General features: G+C 36.4%; 1 protein-coding gene across 3 annotated transcripts in view; it reads right to left on the reverse strand.

Moving 5' to 3' along the window:
* The window catches only part of LOC124171357 (Down syndrome cell adhesion molecule-like protein Dscam2), a 500,071-nt gene that overhangs the window by 66,340 nt on the left and 413,793 nt on the right, over positions 1-19,938 (reverse strand). For all 3 annotated transcript variants that reach the window (XM_046550521.1, XM_046550522.1, XM_046550520.1), the window contains one exon: positions 14,899-15,048. In XM_046550521.1, the coding sequence (XP_046406477.1) occupies positions 14,899-15,048 (150 nt within the window). The remainder of the gene's footprint in view (positions 1-14,898; positions 15,049-19,938) is intronic.

A 19,938-nucleotide genomic window follows, 5' to 3' on the forward strand; every position in this document is an offset into this window, starting at 1 on the left:
TGCCGGTTTATAAGAGGGCTATTTCTGAGATTAGGGAGAGAAAATAGTGGCTCGTAATATGACGAACTAAGTTGTCCCGTCTTTATCATAAGGTTTTCAAAGAGTTCCTCGCACTCATCTTAGCTCTTCCTCATCACCTAATTCGTCGATCCATCTTGTCTTCAAGAGGCGCAGCTATTCCAGTTTTTAAATAATCAGACAGTTCTAAGAACGTTCTCAAAAAAATTCACAAAATGATCTTTTCTCCAAAAGTAATCACTTGTACGAAGCCTAAAAAAGTTCAAACTGCAGAATAATAAAATATTTCAAAAATCTAATGAGAGGCTCAAGAATTCATTTGCTATGAATGATTTTAGTGAAAGCTCATAAAAACAAGAACCTAAGAACAGCGGCTGTGGACTTGTGGGAGTTTTCAACGCGCGGCACGGATACAGAAGTATCGTCAAAAATGTGGATTATATGCCCTTATAAATAGCATCCTTTTTAATCAGACGTTCTTAAAGGACCAATAATATTATGCCGCACTATTCTCAGTTTTATGTAATGTCTCAATTTATCTACACTTAAATTACTGTCAGATCTCTTCTTCCACCAGTAATGTCTTCGAGCAATACCCCATTTCCTTCGTAATCATCAGTGCGAAATACCTATCCTTAAAATAATTTACTGTTATTTGAACTTTCCAAAGGTTTTGGCAGGAGCCTTCAAGTGTTAAAACCTATACAGAAATATCGTCAAAAACTTGAATTGTATGCCTAAAAATAAGTAATCTTATTCACGAAGACGTTTTTGAAGGATAAAAAATATAAATGCCACATAATTCTTAAATAAATATAACGTCTTGATTTTTCTCCACTAACTTTTTTTACTCTCAGTGGATCTTTCGGGATGAATCTCTTGTGTCAGCGCGGATGCGTGGGTTTGGTTGTCGGGGAATGAGACACGTGTGTGCCCACCGAAGCCATTGTGGTCGCGTTAGTATTCTTAGAGGCTGCTATGTTGACAACGATAATTGGATACTGATCGGGAAGAAGGAAATTGCTTTAGTGAGGGCAGCACAATGCCTTTGTCTGCAATTAAGCCCCTTATTTTTCCTCCTGAAAGCCAACTGGTCGTACATCAGCACGGACGAGCCACATTTAACCTCACTCACGATCCAGGGTTTACAATTTGACTGTTTTTATACTCACATACATGGCTTTGGCAAAATTGTTCTTACCTACTCACTCACGAGTTTTTTTAATCGTTTTTGCCTGCCTCGTACACTGCCATTGTGCTTTTTTTTACTAGGCCTCAGCAATTATAAATACTTTAACATGTTGCAGCGAATATAAAATTAATTTTTAAGATTGATGATTTGTCTTCTCTTGCAATAAAAACATGACCTTTGAATTTCGAGGTGGCCACTGTTTAGAATAACTATTTATTCTTTCCATAAAAATTATTTAAAGTTATTGCTGTTGCTCTGCTATTTTAATTAAGCTTTACATTCATGTTAATCAAACGAAATTGCTATCCCGATAAAAATTTTAGCCAATTATTTCGTCAGCTTGAAGCGTTCAAAACTCGTTCATTTGATAGAATTTAATAGGTTTGGTTGATATTTTACAGGGGGTGACCGACATATAAGGTTAGGGAAAGAAGGATCGGCCCCAGCCTGCTCTAAACGTTCTATACGTACTTTGAAGTGCTATTTGCAAAGCAATTTAGCAGGGCTGGGGCAGTTTCCAGAATATTTACACCAATGATGGGATTCAAATACGGGTCAACACTACAACCGACACCCCTGCGAGAAGGATATTCGCGTTCACGAGTGGGATAGTTTGACGAATTCCACTGAGGGTTTTATGGCCTTGTCTTCCGCATTTCAGCAAGACTCGAGGAGAATAGATGACTTGAACAGCAATCGTTCGTGTACAGCAATCGTTCATTGATAACTTACGAGGGGAAATTACTAGATCATTCCATGAATCAGCTCGTTAGATGGTATATTTGTTTTCCAACCCTTGAGTCCATGAGGCAAAGAAATTAAATGTTACGTGCTTGGCACTAAAAATATGGCGGCGTGCCTTGAATTATCATTGCTAACTTTGCTTTAGATCTGTGAAGATTGCAAACTAAATATCTCGAATACTATGACACTTCTCGAATCTTACTCGTAGGAATAACAAAATTCAACTGGCCCATAGGTTTAAAGGATGAGGTGTACCTCACATAAATTGACAAATCCTTATTTCACTTTCATGATCTCATGCTCCATATATTTACCCATTTTCTATGGATTCATTACAGGGATAATTCTCGTAGTTTAACTTACGATATCACTGGGGAACATTCGCGTTTATAGCGCGTCCATTTAAGCGTACATTTTCATGACCATACAAGAGCCTGAATTTCTCCTTGTATTGCACTTAATTATTGTCTCATAATTGCATTTTGGTAGACAAATTTATCAATGCTTTCTTTGAAATACCAATACGCGAAAGGCTGCATTTGAAGCAGTTTTTTGGGTTCATTGCTCGTAAGATGAGGATCTAATGGATATGAGGATCTTAGGATCGAGCCTTATGACGGCATATTACGGTCAGGAATGTTAAGGGTAAATCCATTGAAGTCCTAAAACACTTAAATTAATATAACTGATAACTTCAGGCTTTACTTTGTGAAACCTCTTTCTATTGGAAATGTAGGCATAAAACTTTGTAAGGTATTCTAAGGAATAAAACTTTGTAAAAATCACTATTATTTATAATAGTGAACCTCGCAAAGTTTTAATCCATCATTTACAATTCTTAAATTTTAAGTTCATTTTGAACTCTGCGGAAAGTCCTCGTCTGGTGGAAAATATAAGGAAGTAAATAATAATATTCAGCACCTATATTTCAAAACATGACGGAATCCACTCAAATGCCTTCTTTTACAATTGCCAAAGCTGTATCCGGGACGTATTCCCCGTGATTGATGTTTTGTTTTGCCAAAAGTCATTGCATGATTGTTTTCGCAAAAAATATTTATATTTAAACATAAAAAAATATATTTACAATATAAATATATAAGTTTACAAACATGTATTTACAATATAACAATTTACACATGGAACAGATTAAGAAGGATGTGAAAGAGATGAAATAAATTGGTGTGAAAAGACTAGCTGATAGGAAAATTGAGTGGATATCTGCGTCAAAAGAAACTTAAGATTGTTGGCCAGTGATGATGATAAAAAATTCACTTAACTGGACCAAATTTTTTTTTCACTAAAGACCTGAGGGTGCTTCACTATGAAGTTAATATAGATTCAATCACAAATTTTGATCAAAATTTGAAAAAATAAGGTTCAATATTATGCTAATTTTTCATGTGCTATGTTTTGTCAAACCATTCCTGTCATAAGATTAGGTGGATAGTTGAAGACAGATTGACGTCAAAGTACGCTCCATAAGCTCACAGAGGTATGGGATTCATTCAAGAGATGACTGGCCGATTCTGCGATGCCTTAGATTACTTCAAACCACCAACAAAATTAAAGAGAATGTTTTACGATTAACAAGAGCAATGTTTAAATACATTTTGAGTGTAGTTTTTGGAGATTTCTATTACAGATAACCTCTTCCTAAGTTGAACCCAATAATTACTTATTTGCGATGAAAATTGAAAGGATGGCTCAGTTATTTAGCAGCTTAATAGAAACTATATTCTCTTGCTAATGTCCTATTTCAGTGACATTTCTCTAAATTTGGAAATACTATTACATTAGCATGGCAATTCGACTTAAATCTACAACTAAGATCCAAGGGATCATCTGGGAAACGAAATGGGATTAATGAATTCCTTTTTTTACGGTTTCCTTTCCTTATTGCGCCGTTAAATATCAAGGAAATCTACTTCAAACCGATTATGCATATAAAAAGACCCAGAAATACGTGTTTTATAAAGGAATTGAGATTAACTCCTACGCACAAAATGCTAAAGCTGCGGAAGATACGCCCTTAAAATCACATGAAAAAGCACTGACGGGGAAAATTCATTTTTTCGTTATAGATCGCGATACTGTTTATCATTTAAGCAAATTAGATCCATAACAATATTTATGCGGTTTTTATATAACGTGCTACTTTAGTGAGAGAGCATTCATGCAAGTGCACGTAGACGATCAATTTGTGCCTCTCTCAATGAAATAAATTCCTTCTTCCTGGCACCAATAGATAATCGCTGCCGACATATTAGAGGGCCTTAAAGTACTCGCGGGGTTATGACGCTGTCACCGATTACTGCTTCTACAGAATCTAAGACAATACAACCTTGAGACATTCTGTCTTTATCCCGAAGGAGGAAATGCAATAAAAAACCTATTACAGGAATAGGGGAGACTGGGGCGCAGTAGGACAGTTTTAGCATTTCATTTTTATTTCCCACAGAGTTATTGGCAAATAGAAAATGTTGGTGCCATTGCTTAGAGAGTATATTCTAAAACGTATAAAAAATCCGCAAGTAATACAATTGACTTAAAATAGTTGAAATACTTAAGTTTCTTCTTTGTTGAAAAGTGTCCCACTCTGCCCCAGGGTGGGGCAGAGTGGGACAGTGCACGGGGCAGAGTGGGACAGGCTTGCATTTGTCAATAAAATATAAAGTTAAAATTAATAAAGGGTACAGATGAATTAATTATTATTAATTTGTTAAATATACATGCAAGCAAACGTTTCAATCAAGAAAGTTTTATTCAAGATACATGAGCTGATAGAAAATATTAAGTTCAAAGTCTCTAAATAATGTATTCGCCAAGTCTTTCCGCAAGAAACTTGCTATAATTAGGAGAATTGCATTAATATCCACAACATGAAAGTTACGAAAATTATAACAAAAAACATATTTTATAACATTTACGCGAAGCTACATAAGATTATGAAATAAGATTTTTGTGTATTATTCCTCGTGATATGACCTCCTTAATTTTAATACATTTCTCCTTTGATCGAGTAAATTGTTTAAATAAATCAATTGTCCCACTGTACCCCGTGTCCCACTGTGCCCCAGTCTCCCCTACTGCATAGAGCATAAATACCACCGATGGAGGATAAGATCTGATACCGATTTTGACAGCAAAGTGGGTGCAAAAATATTGCCGGAGCAATTTCTTGAAAGCTAAATAAATATGAATTAAATATTTTAAACATAATGTTTTAAAACCCATAATGGAGAGGCAACTTCTGAATGAGATACGGAGAAGACCAAAGGCATAGAAGAAGTGAGGACTTAGTATGAAATTATTCACTCAATTAAAATAGCTGAGTCACAGCAAATACTTCTAATATCTTTTTTTGGGCTAGTTGAAAGTTAGAATAAATAGAAGCCCCAAAAGTCAAAGATCATCAATTCCAAGAGCAGACTAACTGCTCATGAAGATGACCACTTTAACAATGTTATCAGATGCCTAGCCCTCGGCGGATTAGCACCTTTTCACACCTATGAACTCCTATTTAATTGCCGAAGTCAATCAAAAATAGCAGTGACATGATTATCATCATGGTCGTCTACCACTATAATCAACAAAAAGGTGCAATGGCATTGTATCGCTCTCACAGCGAGTCTCCCAGCATTAGCCGGGTGACTATGTGCACACACGCGTGCTTGGTTCTCCGGCAACCGAGCAAACGGATCCCTCGTGACACTGGTTCTTCCTCCCATAGGGTGAAGTGCAAGGTCATGAAGATGCGGAAAAGACAGAAGTTTTTGATACAGTGAATATTAAGCGTAACGGGATGTTGAAAACAGTGTTAGAGTGTAGACTGTTGCGAAAGCGAGGTAGAGGAAGAAAGAGAATAGGACTTTTAGATAGAATTAAAGGGAATGGGCTTAACGCGAAATGATTACGGAAGTACATGAAAGGTGTGGAGACTGCCAAATTTCCTTTTAAGTATTCGTGTGTAAACCTGCTGGGGATCTGCGAGTAGTAAAAAATCCGAGTCGAGTCGAGTAGTTAGTACTCTACTCGAGTGATTCGAGTATTGTTACAAATGTCGAGTCGAGTCGAGTAGTTTCGGTTACAGAGCTGTCGAGGCCAGTAAGTTCAGAAATCTGCCGAAAGAATGCGCCATCGTGAAACTCGTGTAGTATTATCGTTTATTAAGTCAATAAGTCGTTCTAATGCCTTTGCGTAGCAGTTTAAGCTTTTGTTTATGTAGCAGTCAGCCACTATAGTAGTCGACGATCGCCTTTTCGTCAGCCGCGGCGTCCGAACGTCTTTCGCCCCGGCAGCGTATTCGGAGTAATCGGAGTGGACCACATCATTGCTCATACTTTCTTATGCGATACATTTATACCCTATGCTACTTTCCTTACTCAAACATCGAGGAAATACGTAAAACATGTTTGGATCTCTATGGAAAAATGGCAGCTTTTAGGTTTTAGTGGGCAATGCTGGCTTTTTCCCAGTGTTTGACGTTGCAAGTGGTGCCATTTTTTAACCTCTTTGAGCACTAAGTACTTTTATGTATTTAAATTGAATACATAAATTTAATTTTTATTTATTCCTTTGTTGTCCAGAATATAGTTTTTATGGTTGATTAAACGAATTAAGAAACAAAAACTTCTTTTTTCTATCTACAGAGCTAAATCTAAGTTCTATAGTTCGTTCGATTTGTCCACTTAAATTCCATGAATATTCAAGATCAATGTAAATCGTTGGCATAACTTTTAATAAACTTTCAAAGGTTCCCAAACCTTGCAACTTTGGAAAGAAAGTGCTTGTCTAGCGACAAAAGTGAGCTGCGAAAGACTTTTTTCCGTAGGCAGCAGCACTGTAACATGGAGACGTCAAAACCTGCTGCCTGAGCATGTGGAACAATTGGTTTTTCTGCGTGAGAATTTTAAAGGATCAAATATTACATGATACGTTTACGTATACACCCTTAATTGAGGCACCATTCTTGAGGGTACTTATGAGCAGTTTGGATACATGCATTGATGACAAATTACTAGAGGTAAATTCATGTCAATTGTACTTATGGTACTGTTTACTACACATTAATTCATCCCCTAATTATGACTCAATTACATCAACGTTCCTCGCTATCTTTTCCTTCTTACGTCGAGGTAAGCATTCAAATTCGAAAATTCGTAAGAAGATTAAAAAATGAGGATATAGTGGAGCATGCATAGCTGTATTGCCTAGTTCAATAATTACCATACCCGACTCGATACTCGCGAGTGGTTTTCATCTCGACTCGATACTCGACTATAGGTCAAAAAAGTACCACTTGCACATCTCTAAAACTTACCTGAATTGGTGGAATAATTTGATAGTGAAAATTTGCTGGAAAAAATAGTATCTGAAATCAATCACTCTCTGCATAACCTTCGGCCGGTTCAAGGACATTGCCACCTATTATATTTCCGAAGCCAATAAAAAATCTAAGGGACATGATTACCATCACGTGCACCTTCCAATTTAATTAACTGATAGTTGCAATGACATTGTATCACTCTAAACAAAGTTACTTACTTATTCGTGATCATCGTCTAATTATCGGTGCCGACTTTGTAAGAGAGGCTCCCAGCATTCGCGGGGTCACAATGCGAACACGTACGTGCTTGATTCTCCGGCAACAAAGCCCACGGATGACTCGATGTCAAAAATTACTACTCGCACATCCCTAAAATCTACCTTAAGTGGTGAAATACTATAATAATAATCTTGGAAAAATTAGTGTCTGAAATCAATCACTCACTGGATAGCCTTCGGCCGGTGAACACCTATTCACGCCAACTACCACCTATTATATTTCCAAAACAAATCAAAAATCTAAGGGACATGATTATAATTACGTGCCCCTCTCGTCTGAAGCAACAAAAAGATGCAATGTCGTTGTGCTGCTCTCAGCAGCTCTCTGCCTTCTTCCTGATCGCCGTCTAATTATCAGTGCCGACTTTGTAAGGGAGGCTTATTCGCGAGGTCACAATGCGCACACATACGTGCCTCGTTCTCCGGCAACGAATCCCACGGATCCCTCGTGACACTGGCTCTTCCTCCCGAAGGGTGAAGTGCAAGGGCATGGAGTGACAGCCAAGGGAGCGAGAGACAAAGAAGTCTACGGTGACGCGAGCGCGTGGGGACGACAAGTGGTAGTCACGGGCGCTGGTTCGGTACGACGCGGCACACAGTGTGCGCGCACACTTCTAATTGGTGGTGACAGGTGAAGAATTTTCGTGTCCTTCCGGTGAAAAGCACGCATTCCCGGCTCTCGTCGCGGGGCGAAAAAAAATCAATGCACGGAGGGCTGCGTTTTTCGCCTCGGAGGATCCGAAAAGAAAGCCCTTGAGCCGGCTCAATTTCCCAAATCAACACTCCGCTCGAGATAATTAGTTGCCTTACGTTCCCACATCATCCTAGCTCTACGGAGAGGCTTAATTATTCTAAGTTCATTGACCATTTCCCAAGAGGTGAGTACCTACGCTTTCACAATCGGTCAATCAGGGTGGTCTTTCTGAGAGATTAGCCTAAGCTCTCGTAAGCTTACTTGCGTAGGACTTTTGATCTTGACTTTAGTCCCTCTAAAGAATTATATTTCGATTTCGTCCTATTTTTCAAAGTTCCTTAGTTTATCTAAGTTTATCGACCATTTCCCAAGAGGTGAATACCTACCCTTCGACAATTGGTCAATAAGGGTGGTTGTTCCGATAGATTATCCTAAGCTCTCGTAAGCTTACTTATCAAGGATATTTGATTGTAACTTATTCCCCCTTATAACTTAGTAAGGAAGGATATTGCAATTGATTGGACGAAAATGTGTGAATGGGAAAATAATGATGAACTCTGAACGGAAATGAACGTCAAATACTCCTTAAAGGTGCCCACCAGAATTAAATATGAGTTTCATAATATCCAATCAATTCGCATCCTTATAATAAAAATGTTTGAAATTTAGTGGTGATATGTATTTATTCTACGATTTTAAAATATATAACCATTAATTGGTGGGAATTAAGAGGAATATAGTTGTGGAGACCATAAAGGAAATTTGCTCAGAAACTCGCTCGTGGAGAAGGTATTATTCGTGCAACCTCTCCAATGGTATCAAAAATATTCTTAATGCGCCCTTCCATTCAGTTGTCGCAAACGCAAATTCTGACCCCTAATCATTATCAAATTTGTGTGAATTTCGAATATTAGAAAATACAATGTGGAATATTGGCAGTTATTGAATGTATATATGATATCAGAGATTACCTATGAACCAGATGTATTCCCAAACCTGCCTTTCTACAAACAAGGCTCTTCATTATCAGAAATATCGGTGACTATTACAATTGGGCATTGGTTAAGGATAAACAAACCCGGAACCATAGTATCAACTAAAAAAAGCACCACTCATCAATAGAATTAAGTGTTAGGTCGTGAAAATTCGCCATTAGAATTTCATTTATGGGCTCATATATAAACTTCACTAAGCCTTCCATAACTGTGCGGGGAAACTCAGTAACCCCAAATTATATTAAATTTGCATATTTAAAAAAAATTTTTTCCTTTTATGTTTTTTGTATTTGAGCTCAACCATTTTGTCGCTATTCAGGCGACGAATGATTTTTTTCCCCATTTTGGTTGTTTTTGAAAACTTCAATTTTTATTGGTGGGGTGGCAAAAGAACTTTTTCATTATATGAGTGCAGAGATATTAGTTAAATGCAATGAAATTTGTTATACAATGACTTAAATAACACCAATATCGTACATGATGGCCACTTTGGTACTTGTTTTTTCTTAGCATGTTAGTCAATGTACAGTAACTATAGCAAAATAAGAAAGATTCCTGCCATTCCGCATAAAATCAATGTTAAAACCTAAATTTAGCCTACAACGTATTTATAAATTATACAAAACAAGATATAATATCATTAAACAAGAGCCAAGGTGTTGAATTACAGGAAATACTAAATACAACATATAATTTTTGAATTAGAAATGGGGTACCTGACAGGGGCGCAGCTACGAATTAAGGCTAGGGGGGTTTTAGGTACTTAATACTTAGGAGTGTGGGGTATTGCATACCCGCCAGGGTAAGCGGGACTTGCGGGGGCCCTCCAGAAAAACTTTTAGATTAATGGTTCTAAATAGCGAGTTTTACGGCTTTCTGAGGGATATTTGATTAATCCTAACACTATTCTACAAGCAATCCTAATCCAATTAAGTAAAATGGATTAAACCTAAATATTTCTCTGAGCTCTGGGGGGGGTGGTTTATCTCCCAAAACCCCCCTCGCTGCGCCACTGGTACCTGAGATAACCCCCACAGTCGTTCGCGTAAGTTTTCTAGGCTCAGTCACGGAAAAGTTAATGAAAATTATGGGAATATTGATGAAATTAAAGCGAACGTATCCTGTAATTATTTTTGTAGGTACGAAAGATGCACGATCGAAAATTTTTATTTGGTAAACCTAAATAAAAAACAATGCGAAGTGGGAAGTAAGCGAGACGTTTTACCGATCACGCAATACTGTTTCAATAATTGAGAAGGACTGCTTAATCTCTAAAATTAATTTCCCACACAGATTTAATATCATATTGAAATGCAATAATGTCGACAAATCTTTGCAAAGTTTGACGAATCTTCACCTAATAACACATTTTATACCTGTGTAAATTGTGAAGAATCCTTGCATGAAGAGTTTTTTAATCATTTTTAGCTAAATTTGTGTTTAGTGAAACAACTATTTCACCCTTTCCGGGTTACATCTTAGTTTGATGAATGAGGTTGCTAATTTAAGTTTACCTGAACATTTTTTGCACATTTTAGCCCAATCTCATAGAAAATATGGGTTAAACTTAGTCTAACTAATAGGGATTAATGCATGTGTAAGGTACCACTAACAACATTTTTGTCCGCGGTTGTGTAAATATCCTACTTGACTTTGGTCTTTGCACCGCAAAATTTCACGCGCATTTTAGGCGCCGGACGATTAAATGATGAAGTGTAGCATCCATTTCGAAAACAGTGAATGATTATCAAAAACCTAGGAGTGATAGATTTTTTAACTCAACAAAAAGTTCAGTTTTACCTAAAAAGTCGTATCTTATCGTATTTTATCTTCCATTACGAAATGAAAGTAAAACAATGCGTCCAAGTTGACTTTTCATAATCTCAAAAACTATTCCGTATACTTACTATTAGCATATAAAAACATCCATTACTTAGTGTTTATTATTCATAAACGACATAAATCATAAACATATGAAGAGGACCACATCGGCCAAAATTAATAAGCGTGCATACGAAAAATGAAAAGTCTATTACATGTCATTCATTATTCGAGCATTCATACTTTTAGGTGGTATTCGGTATTAAAAACCAGCATCATATAAATACAGAACCTGTTTCTTTTTCCGTACACTACATGAATCATTGATTTTGTAATAGCACCAATTTGGTAAAAATTTATTAGCGTGCACATAATAACGTAACATGAATATAGATCTACATATTCGTGCTTAGACCCACTCAAACGTTTACTTAGTATTTGGTTCCTAAAAACCTTTGGTATTTACAAAAACACGTACTTTTTCTGTACACGATATAAATCATAAATTTTGAAATATTGTCAGTTCGGCCAAAATTGATAAGTGTGCACGCCAAAAATTAACATGAATTTGGCAGAACAAAATAAAAACCAAAACATATCCAAGAGATTTTCATTCATTCTTCGAGATATTTATGATATTCCTAGTTATTCGGTCCTAAAAACGTTTAATATTTAAAAAATTCTTCTCTTTCCATACACAAACAATAAATAAATTTTGAAATAGAACCACTTTTGGTAAAATTCATTCATGTTACCATTTGGTTCGCACACCAAATGGTAACATGAATGTGACAGACCAATATAAAAACCGAAATGAGCTCAAGGGTTGTTAATTCAAACCTTGAACTATTCATACTTTTATTTAGTAATCGGTCCTAAAAACCTTAATTATTTAAAAACATAACTTGCTTCTTTTCCCGCAAACAACATACGTCATAGATTACGAAATAGTTCCATATTAGCCAAAATTGATAAGCTTATAAGCCAAAGAGTAGCATGAATATGGAAGAGATAAATAAAAACAGGAATGGCCTCAAGGGCCTTTCATTCATACTTGGAGCGAATACGCACATTTATGAAAGGATGACGAGAAGAGCGGGTTCGCAAAGGTTGCGTGGAAGGGTTGGCGTTGGACAGCCCTTGCTCGACAATCCGAGAGCGCCGTTGCCATGAGAGCGGGAAACACTCGAGGTTCGCGGAAAGAGGAGGGTGAAGACATCTCAAGTCGGTTCCGCTCGAGTTGCGAGGCATAAACACGACCGTTACGACTGTGATCTGAAGCGGGGTGCATCGGTTCAATGCATTCCGTCGAGTCGATGCGAAGTTGTATGGGCTATTTACGGGATCTCTGCGGAGTCTATTCTGCCGCCACGATGAGGGAGGAATCTTTACGCCGCGTTTACGTGAGATGAGTTGAAAACATGACATTTCGGTGGCGATTCACAAATTATGTGAGACAGCGAATAGGAGACAGGATGTTTTTGAAAATAACTTAGCGACTAACAAAGAATCATTTAACCTTCAGAGATCCTTTTGGGCTCTACACCACGTTCATTCAGTCGTATTGGCCCAGTCCAGGCAAATACGAATGAATTAACGTGGTGTGGAGCCCATGAAGAATTTCCGAATATTATTCATTAGGAAAAATTAAAATCATTTATTATCATTAAACATAATGATATCACTTGGTCTTATTTTCACACACTTTTATTCACTCACAAGCTGTTGAAAATAGCATTTAACGCTGAAATCTACGTCGGTCGAAAAAGAGAGTAGGGAAATAAGACTAAATGATTTAATTCTGTTAAATTTTAAACATTTTCATACAATTAAGTGGAAAAACGTACCTTTTAAACAAAGTATTACATTGTGATATCGGGTAGGAATTTTTTATCACAAGCGTCTGCGACACGCAAATTCAATTCACATTTTTAAAACAATTTACAAATAAAATATTACTAACTCAGATTTAACATGATATCTTATCTAATTTAGCCGATATTTCTTTTAAACATTGTTGCCGAGGAGGCATCAACTATTTTTAAAACGGTAGCTCTTGGAAAACATGAGGATAAATAGAATTGACATAGTTAACTTTTATTAAGATCTCAAAAATGAAAATGCCACCCAAACAATTTCACAGTAATAAAGCTTTTGTGATGCACAGATAATTTATCATATTCCGCGTATTTTTCATTTTCCTGGAATATTTCAAGATGATGGAGGAAGTTTTAAAACTGTACTTTAAGTCATTTTTCGGGAAATAATTTCCCCAGATACAGGAGTAAAAATTTTCTTATTTCATCAAGGAGGAACGGAACTTTTGAGGAATTCCCATTCAAACGCATGCTGGGTTTCCCAGATCTGAAAAATTATAAAAAGCAGCTTCTTTATCTATATCCCTTCACACATTCTGTGATCACGTGGGTATTACCTTTGGCCTCATTTTACTCCCTCATAAAAATATTATCTAGGATTTTTAACCACATTATCCACGGATGAAATTCCTTGCGGAAACGTTTCATTCATTCAATAAATCTTTTCCCTGTTGTAGTGTTAGCTCTGGGGCACGCATTGAGAAAATAATTTTATTTTTAAAACAATAGTCCTGGTAGCACTTTGCTGATTCATGAAGTTTCTGAAAAAAATAAAATGGATTGTGAATTGTGAATGCTTTCCTAAATTTTATCACGTTATAGGGAATTCTTGTAAGATAAATCAACATTAGGGATATTTTTAATAAATTTACAACGACCTCGGTATGCATCTTCAAATGGCGTTCTGCTCATTTATCGGCGATTATCTGATCTCTATTATTTCCGAGGATGTAGTTACTTGTGGAATGAATGTGGTACTTTTGGAGGATGTTAGAACCCATCAATGAATATAATGGTAAGCAGCTTTTCCGGGTTTCCTTCCGCGTTTATCCGTTTAACTGGACAAACGTGGAAGGATTGTCCTGTAAAATGGTTAAACGCGTAAGGAAACCCGGAAGAGTCGCTGTTTACCGTCATAATCTCAGTGGAAGCCTACAAGGGAATGAATATAATATTCAGCCAAAAAATACACAATTAAACTGCAAAATTAAATTTACCTTGCGTCAGGCGCAACGGATCTGACAGGCGCAGCGCCAGTGTTTTTTTCATTTATCCGTGCTACTAGAAGCCATAGACCCTTAACGCTCGCGGCAGCTGTTTGTTTTGACACCTTCAGTCTATCCTTTCCGCTTTTTGCATTCATAACGATCATTCAGATGCAGATTACTAAGCACAATAAATCAAAACATAGCAAAATAATTTAGCTAAATGAGGTAGCAAAATATAGAAATCTATTCTTATAACATTTACACGAAAAAATACATTACATGTAATAATACTTAATAGCCTTAAAAGCATGTTATATCACACCTTACTGGTTCGGGTACGTGTAAAGTGGTCTATGCCTAGCACGTAAGGCATTGAAGTGTAAGGCTAAACGAATAAAGTTGTACCACAACCATTAAAGTTGCACCACTAAGCCATGCTAATAGTTAATAATGTTTTTCCACATATGTTCCTGATAGGCATAACATTGCGCCTAACAAAAAGTTTATACATGCATGTGCTACCATTTGATTACATGCAGGTTACATACAGGGATATACCTATCGGTTAAGGATTTAACGTGCGAAAATTATGGCTTACTAGGCGGAACACCCTATGACTAACCGTCTTTAAATCACACTCAGAAGTTATGCTTGCGTCTTCCAATACTTTACGCTTAAAAAAATTGGTATTGACCGCGGACAACAAATGACAGCCATGAAATTGAGATAACTGTTCACTTACCACTCTCTTCCGATGGAGATGTTTCGTAGAAGAGTCTGTATCCCTGGACCACACCATGCGTTAGATCTTGTGCAGGAGGCTGCCAACTTATTTGTAACGAGTCAGGGGATAAGGGCATACAGCGAACTGATCTAGGAGCCGCTTCTGGCACTGTAAAGAATGTGATAAAACATTAAATTAGATTTCCCTTGTTTATTGGCTGAGTGGAATGATTACATTACAAATCAATGGATTAGAGCTAAAATTCCTTACCCGATCACGCCCAACTCAACAATAATCGCATTAATCTGAACAATACAGAAGTTAACTCCAAAAGCATATTTATGCGTATATTTATTTATATATATATGCATGAACTACGATATGGTAACATACAGGGTATACCAGTCGGTAGAGTATTTAAATTGCGAAAATTCAAGTTGAAAAAAATGAAATCCTTATAAATGATTAATGATAAGGTAACCGTTGGTATGAAACGAGTAAAGTAAAATCAGCATGTTAGTGAGCAAAATGCATTCATCATACTCACAGATGTTCTCTACGACTTGTTACCTTTATTGACCCAACACATTCAATTCACAAAGGAAAAAGGGAAAAACGACTCGTTACAGTCATCACAGTCATTTCACACTCCTATGTGGGATTTAGTAAAACCAGTTTATACTCATACGAGCAACAAATTGGTGCAAAAAAAACAAACCCCGCAATAAAAATACCTCCATAATATTTGCTAATAAAAATGGACAGCCATCACGTCACTTGAATTGATATATAACTCAAACGAAATATTATTCGATGTTATGCCACATTACTTAAGAAACCTAAATCTTGGATAAATATTGTTGACGATAATATTTCCATGTTGAATCTGAATTTTTAATATTTCTTTTTCTTTTCTGTGCAGATATTCAAACTAGAGTGCACGCCATGTAAACGTAAATTTATCAAAACTCTATTCCTTGCTTTTCTCTTTCTGAGAAGAAGCAGTTTACCTCTAGTGACTGATATAATGGCTTGCGCCAAAAATATATGCATTTGATTTTTCAATAGAGGGTACGAAATGTGTCCAGAGATCTTTGGTCTATTTTGCATAGTTAAAAGCACTCTGCTGAAATTGCAGATAAACTTTAGACCAGAATTATAATGAAACTTGCCACCAAAATATGAGCTCCTCTCTCTCTCCTTTCTTATAAATTTTAATTTTTCCACTAGAAATATTGATCGACCAACTAAAGATTTAATATGCTTGTCTTTGCTATGACAGTCTGTATTTAGCGAGAATTTTCGGAGTAGATTGAAAAATAAACTATGTGAACTATTAATATCAAGTAAGCCATCAAGAGTTTCATTTTGTATTATCATTATATTTTTTATTTTAATATTTTCGTGAAATTTTTAGTCATGATATATAAACAATGTGAATGAAAATTTAGTCTAACACAATGTATTGCAATTCCAAGCGAATAATCGATATTGAAACTTTATAAGCATATACTGCCGGCTAATAATAAACAAAGCGTAATTAATGAATAAATGTGCAAATGTAATTTAAGAAATTTATATAAAAATATTTAATACGTAAAGAAAATGAAAGCTAGTCAAAACTGATTCGTCAAAGATAAAAACAAAATTAAGAAAAATAAAATATGTATACTATACTATATTCAATTCATAAATTTTTTTTTAATGGAGTGATTCAAATATGAGTATAACAACCGAAAAGTCATGAAAGTGTTTGATTAATATATAAAGAAATTGTTAAATTTCAAATGGAAGTGAGACACCTGAAAACCTGAACATACTTTTGCTGTTGATGACGCGTCAATAAAGACTAACATAACTGTTGAAAAAATATTTGAAACCATGTATAGCGTGGAAGCCTTGGGTGAAGAATTAACGCTGATGAAACCTTCTCCAATGGTGAGATACTAAGACTGAGGCATCTAGACACCCTACAATACAACGGTCTTGGGACGTTTCAAGGATACGCAGGCTGTTCCAACGTTAATTGGAAGCAGGGGCCTCTCGTAGCCGCTTGGTTGAGCAGAATTCAAAATATCCTTCTGTGAGCTCTCTCGCGGTGACGCGCCGAGCAACATACGCGGGAGTAAAAATATTGATTGCAATTCAACAGCATCACTAGTCACCGGAAACAGTGAAGGCACTTACTTGGTGCTCGATTCTGGTTCAAATTAATCTCTTCACGCTTGCTTTCGTAGGTTTCCAGCTGTGATATTGTATCTTGCGCTTCCTTTCCCCTCAATATAAAGATTAACCGGTGGAAGGATGGACAGATAGCAATTATCAAAGTCATTTCCTTTGATAAACTACGTTTCGATGAAGTTTGATTGGGGTGACATCAATCACTTAAGGCATTTCTATCAAAAATGTTATACCTTTTCGTAGGAATCGGTTACTATCGAGTATTTACAAAGCATTTCCTTTGCGCACAATTGAGTCAAAGAATTGTAGACAAGGAAGTAAAAATGAAGCATCATAGACGAAAATACATCAAGAAAAATAGAAAATAGAAAGAAATAGGAAAAAATTATAAGAGTTTATTAATAATTCCTTGGTATACTTTTTGCAACTAAGAAAGTCAATAGGTTTAAATGCTTGATATTAAATGTTATGTATACTGATTGATTTAATGCCCTTATCTATGCTAACAGGGGAAAAATATGAAAATACGCGTAAAATATCAACCAAAAAACTACAATGTATATAAAAAGGATGTCCAAAAACAATAGTAACCTGAGAAATAAACTTAAATTTTAAAGGTTGCATATAAATGCTTGACATTAAATGTGATGTGAAAAGTCTGATTTTAAGGCCTAATTCATGCTAAGAAGGAAAACTGCTGAAAATATGTTTAAAAATATCACCCTAAAAACGTACAAAAAACTGGTAAGCTAAAAAAATAAACCTTAATTCTATAAGTTGCAAAATAGTCGCTGTAACGAATTCATTGGATAACAAATTAAATTTTATTCCCACTAACTTCCACCAGAGTAATTCCACACTTTACGATTTCATCAGAGCGAAAAATCATGATTCTTGGCAGATAAGGTCAAAGGCTTGTCAGTTTCTTGAGCAGGCTTAAGATTAGACGACTTAATTTGAAGTTTTGGAACTTAATTACCACTGATCTGGCTCAGTGGCCCTTCCCCCTTTCCCCTCTCCGTCACTGGGGAGCTGCGGCCGGAATTCTTAAAACGCCTCAGCCTTAATTCGATACCATCTGGGGACTGTTGGAAGCTTGCAGATGAACACGGCATCCATTCGGTCATTATAAAGGGTTCGCCCCGCTGTGATTGCAGCCGAAGATACTACTGGAGTCGGGGAGATGTGACGCAAGGGTTTTCGAGGGTGTTCTCTGAATCGAAGCTTGATCGCTTAATCCGCTCAAACTGCCTCATGCGTTGAATTCGACCAATTTGCCCGATGACATTCCAGAATACTAATCCTCGCTGTAACCGATGAGCGCTTCGAGCGTGGAGCGTTAACTGATAATCAATGCCGGCACAGCATGGTTTGCATATCTGGTGACGGGATTTTGCGATCAGGCTGGCGTATCTGAGACATCGGAAAAAAAATTCCCGGGCTCTCTTATCTTCTTTTAGAATGAAAATCGACGAAACATTGGCGCCGCAAACCTGAAATATACAGAATACGAGTTTCTAACACTACGTCGAATCCACCTGTATGTTTACCCTTCAGCCATTATCTATTCATCGCTAAAAACATGCCTGCTGCCTTTCTGAGGTATTAAGAGATATGTGTCCAAAGTTTACCCTCTTTTTTCATTTCCATGTAAAAGTATAGCATTTCATATTTCTGGAAATTAACCACTGTTCAAAATTGTTATTGTAACAATAGTTAACATTCAGCCGTACCTCTAGTAAATGATAAGGTTCCTGGTTCAAAGGGAAAATTATAAATACAATATCCGATTCCAAAAATATCCCACTAAATATAAAATATCGAAATGAGTACAAAATTTACTACCAACATTAATCCAATTGATTTGGACATATTTCATTTATAAACCAAATTCTACTTGTAGCCTATTGATCTCCAATTCTGAAGAACTGTCCCTAAGATTAATCAGTTCACAGTTTAATAGACAGTAAAATTAGCTAATGAAGTCAAAACTAACCACATAAACTACGGATATGATCTATAGTCTCATACAACATGCTATGAACTATTATAGCCATTTTTAAGGTTGGTGACATTTTATACATGAGTAAATAATCTTGCAGAGCTCCGTATTTCATAATCCATTCTGATTTTTAATGCTTAGAAAATTAAGGTTAATATTAATATTTAATTATGATAATACTTTTTAAAGGCTACGTTTTGTAACCCTTTCCATTAGATATGAAGAAGATTAAAAAAGACTAACGCATACTAAGGAAATGAATCCGACAGACTTTGTTGTTGGTTATTGGTGGATACCGAATAATTGGCCAACGCTCTTTGTATATCATACATGTAGACATAAATTCGTTAATTCACAAATTATTTCCAAGTAAACGAGGAAAAAAATGTTTGTTTCCGTAAAAGCGTATACCTTTCGCCTCAATGGAAGAAATCGTCCATTAAATAAAATTCTAGCTAATATTTTACGGAAGTAATTCATGATCAAGCAAATTCGATAATAAAAATAAAGAAAAGATGGACAAATAAAAATAAACCCTTTGGGCACACTTGATCATTCAATGAGAGGCTTAGGTTTTCTATGTTATTGCCGCCATATGGAAATACTTCCGCAACCGGTTGCGGTGTAACTACCTGAGAAAACGTTTCGAGAGGCTTTCAAATATTTTCGCCATCCCTTCATAAGCAGGCTGAGCCAATCAATCGAACTTTTCCACACGACGACAACCACGTTAGGCAGGAAAAAAAGGAAACGGGAGACAAGAAGTGTTACGTGTGGGGGGAAGGGAGGAGACTAGCTCCAACCCCCTCAAACCCCACCAAAAATGGGGGTTGGGGGAGACTTTGAAGGCGGAGGGAATTGTGGGGGCAAATACC

The sequence above is a fragment of the Ischnura elegans genome, chromosome X (genome assembly GCF_921293095.1).
Source record: "Ischnura elegans chromosome X, ioIscEleg1.1, whole genome shotgun sequence".
Taxonomy (NCBI): Eukaryota; Metazoa; Arthropoda; class Insecta; order Odonata; family Coenagrionidae; genus Ischnura; species Ischnura elegans.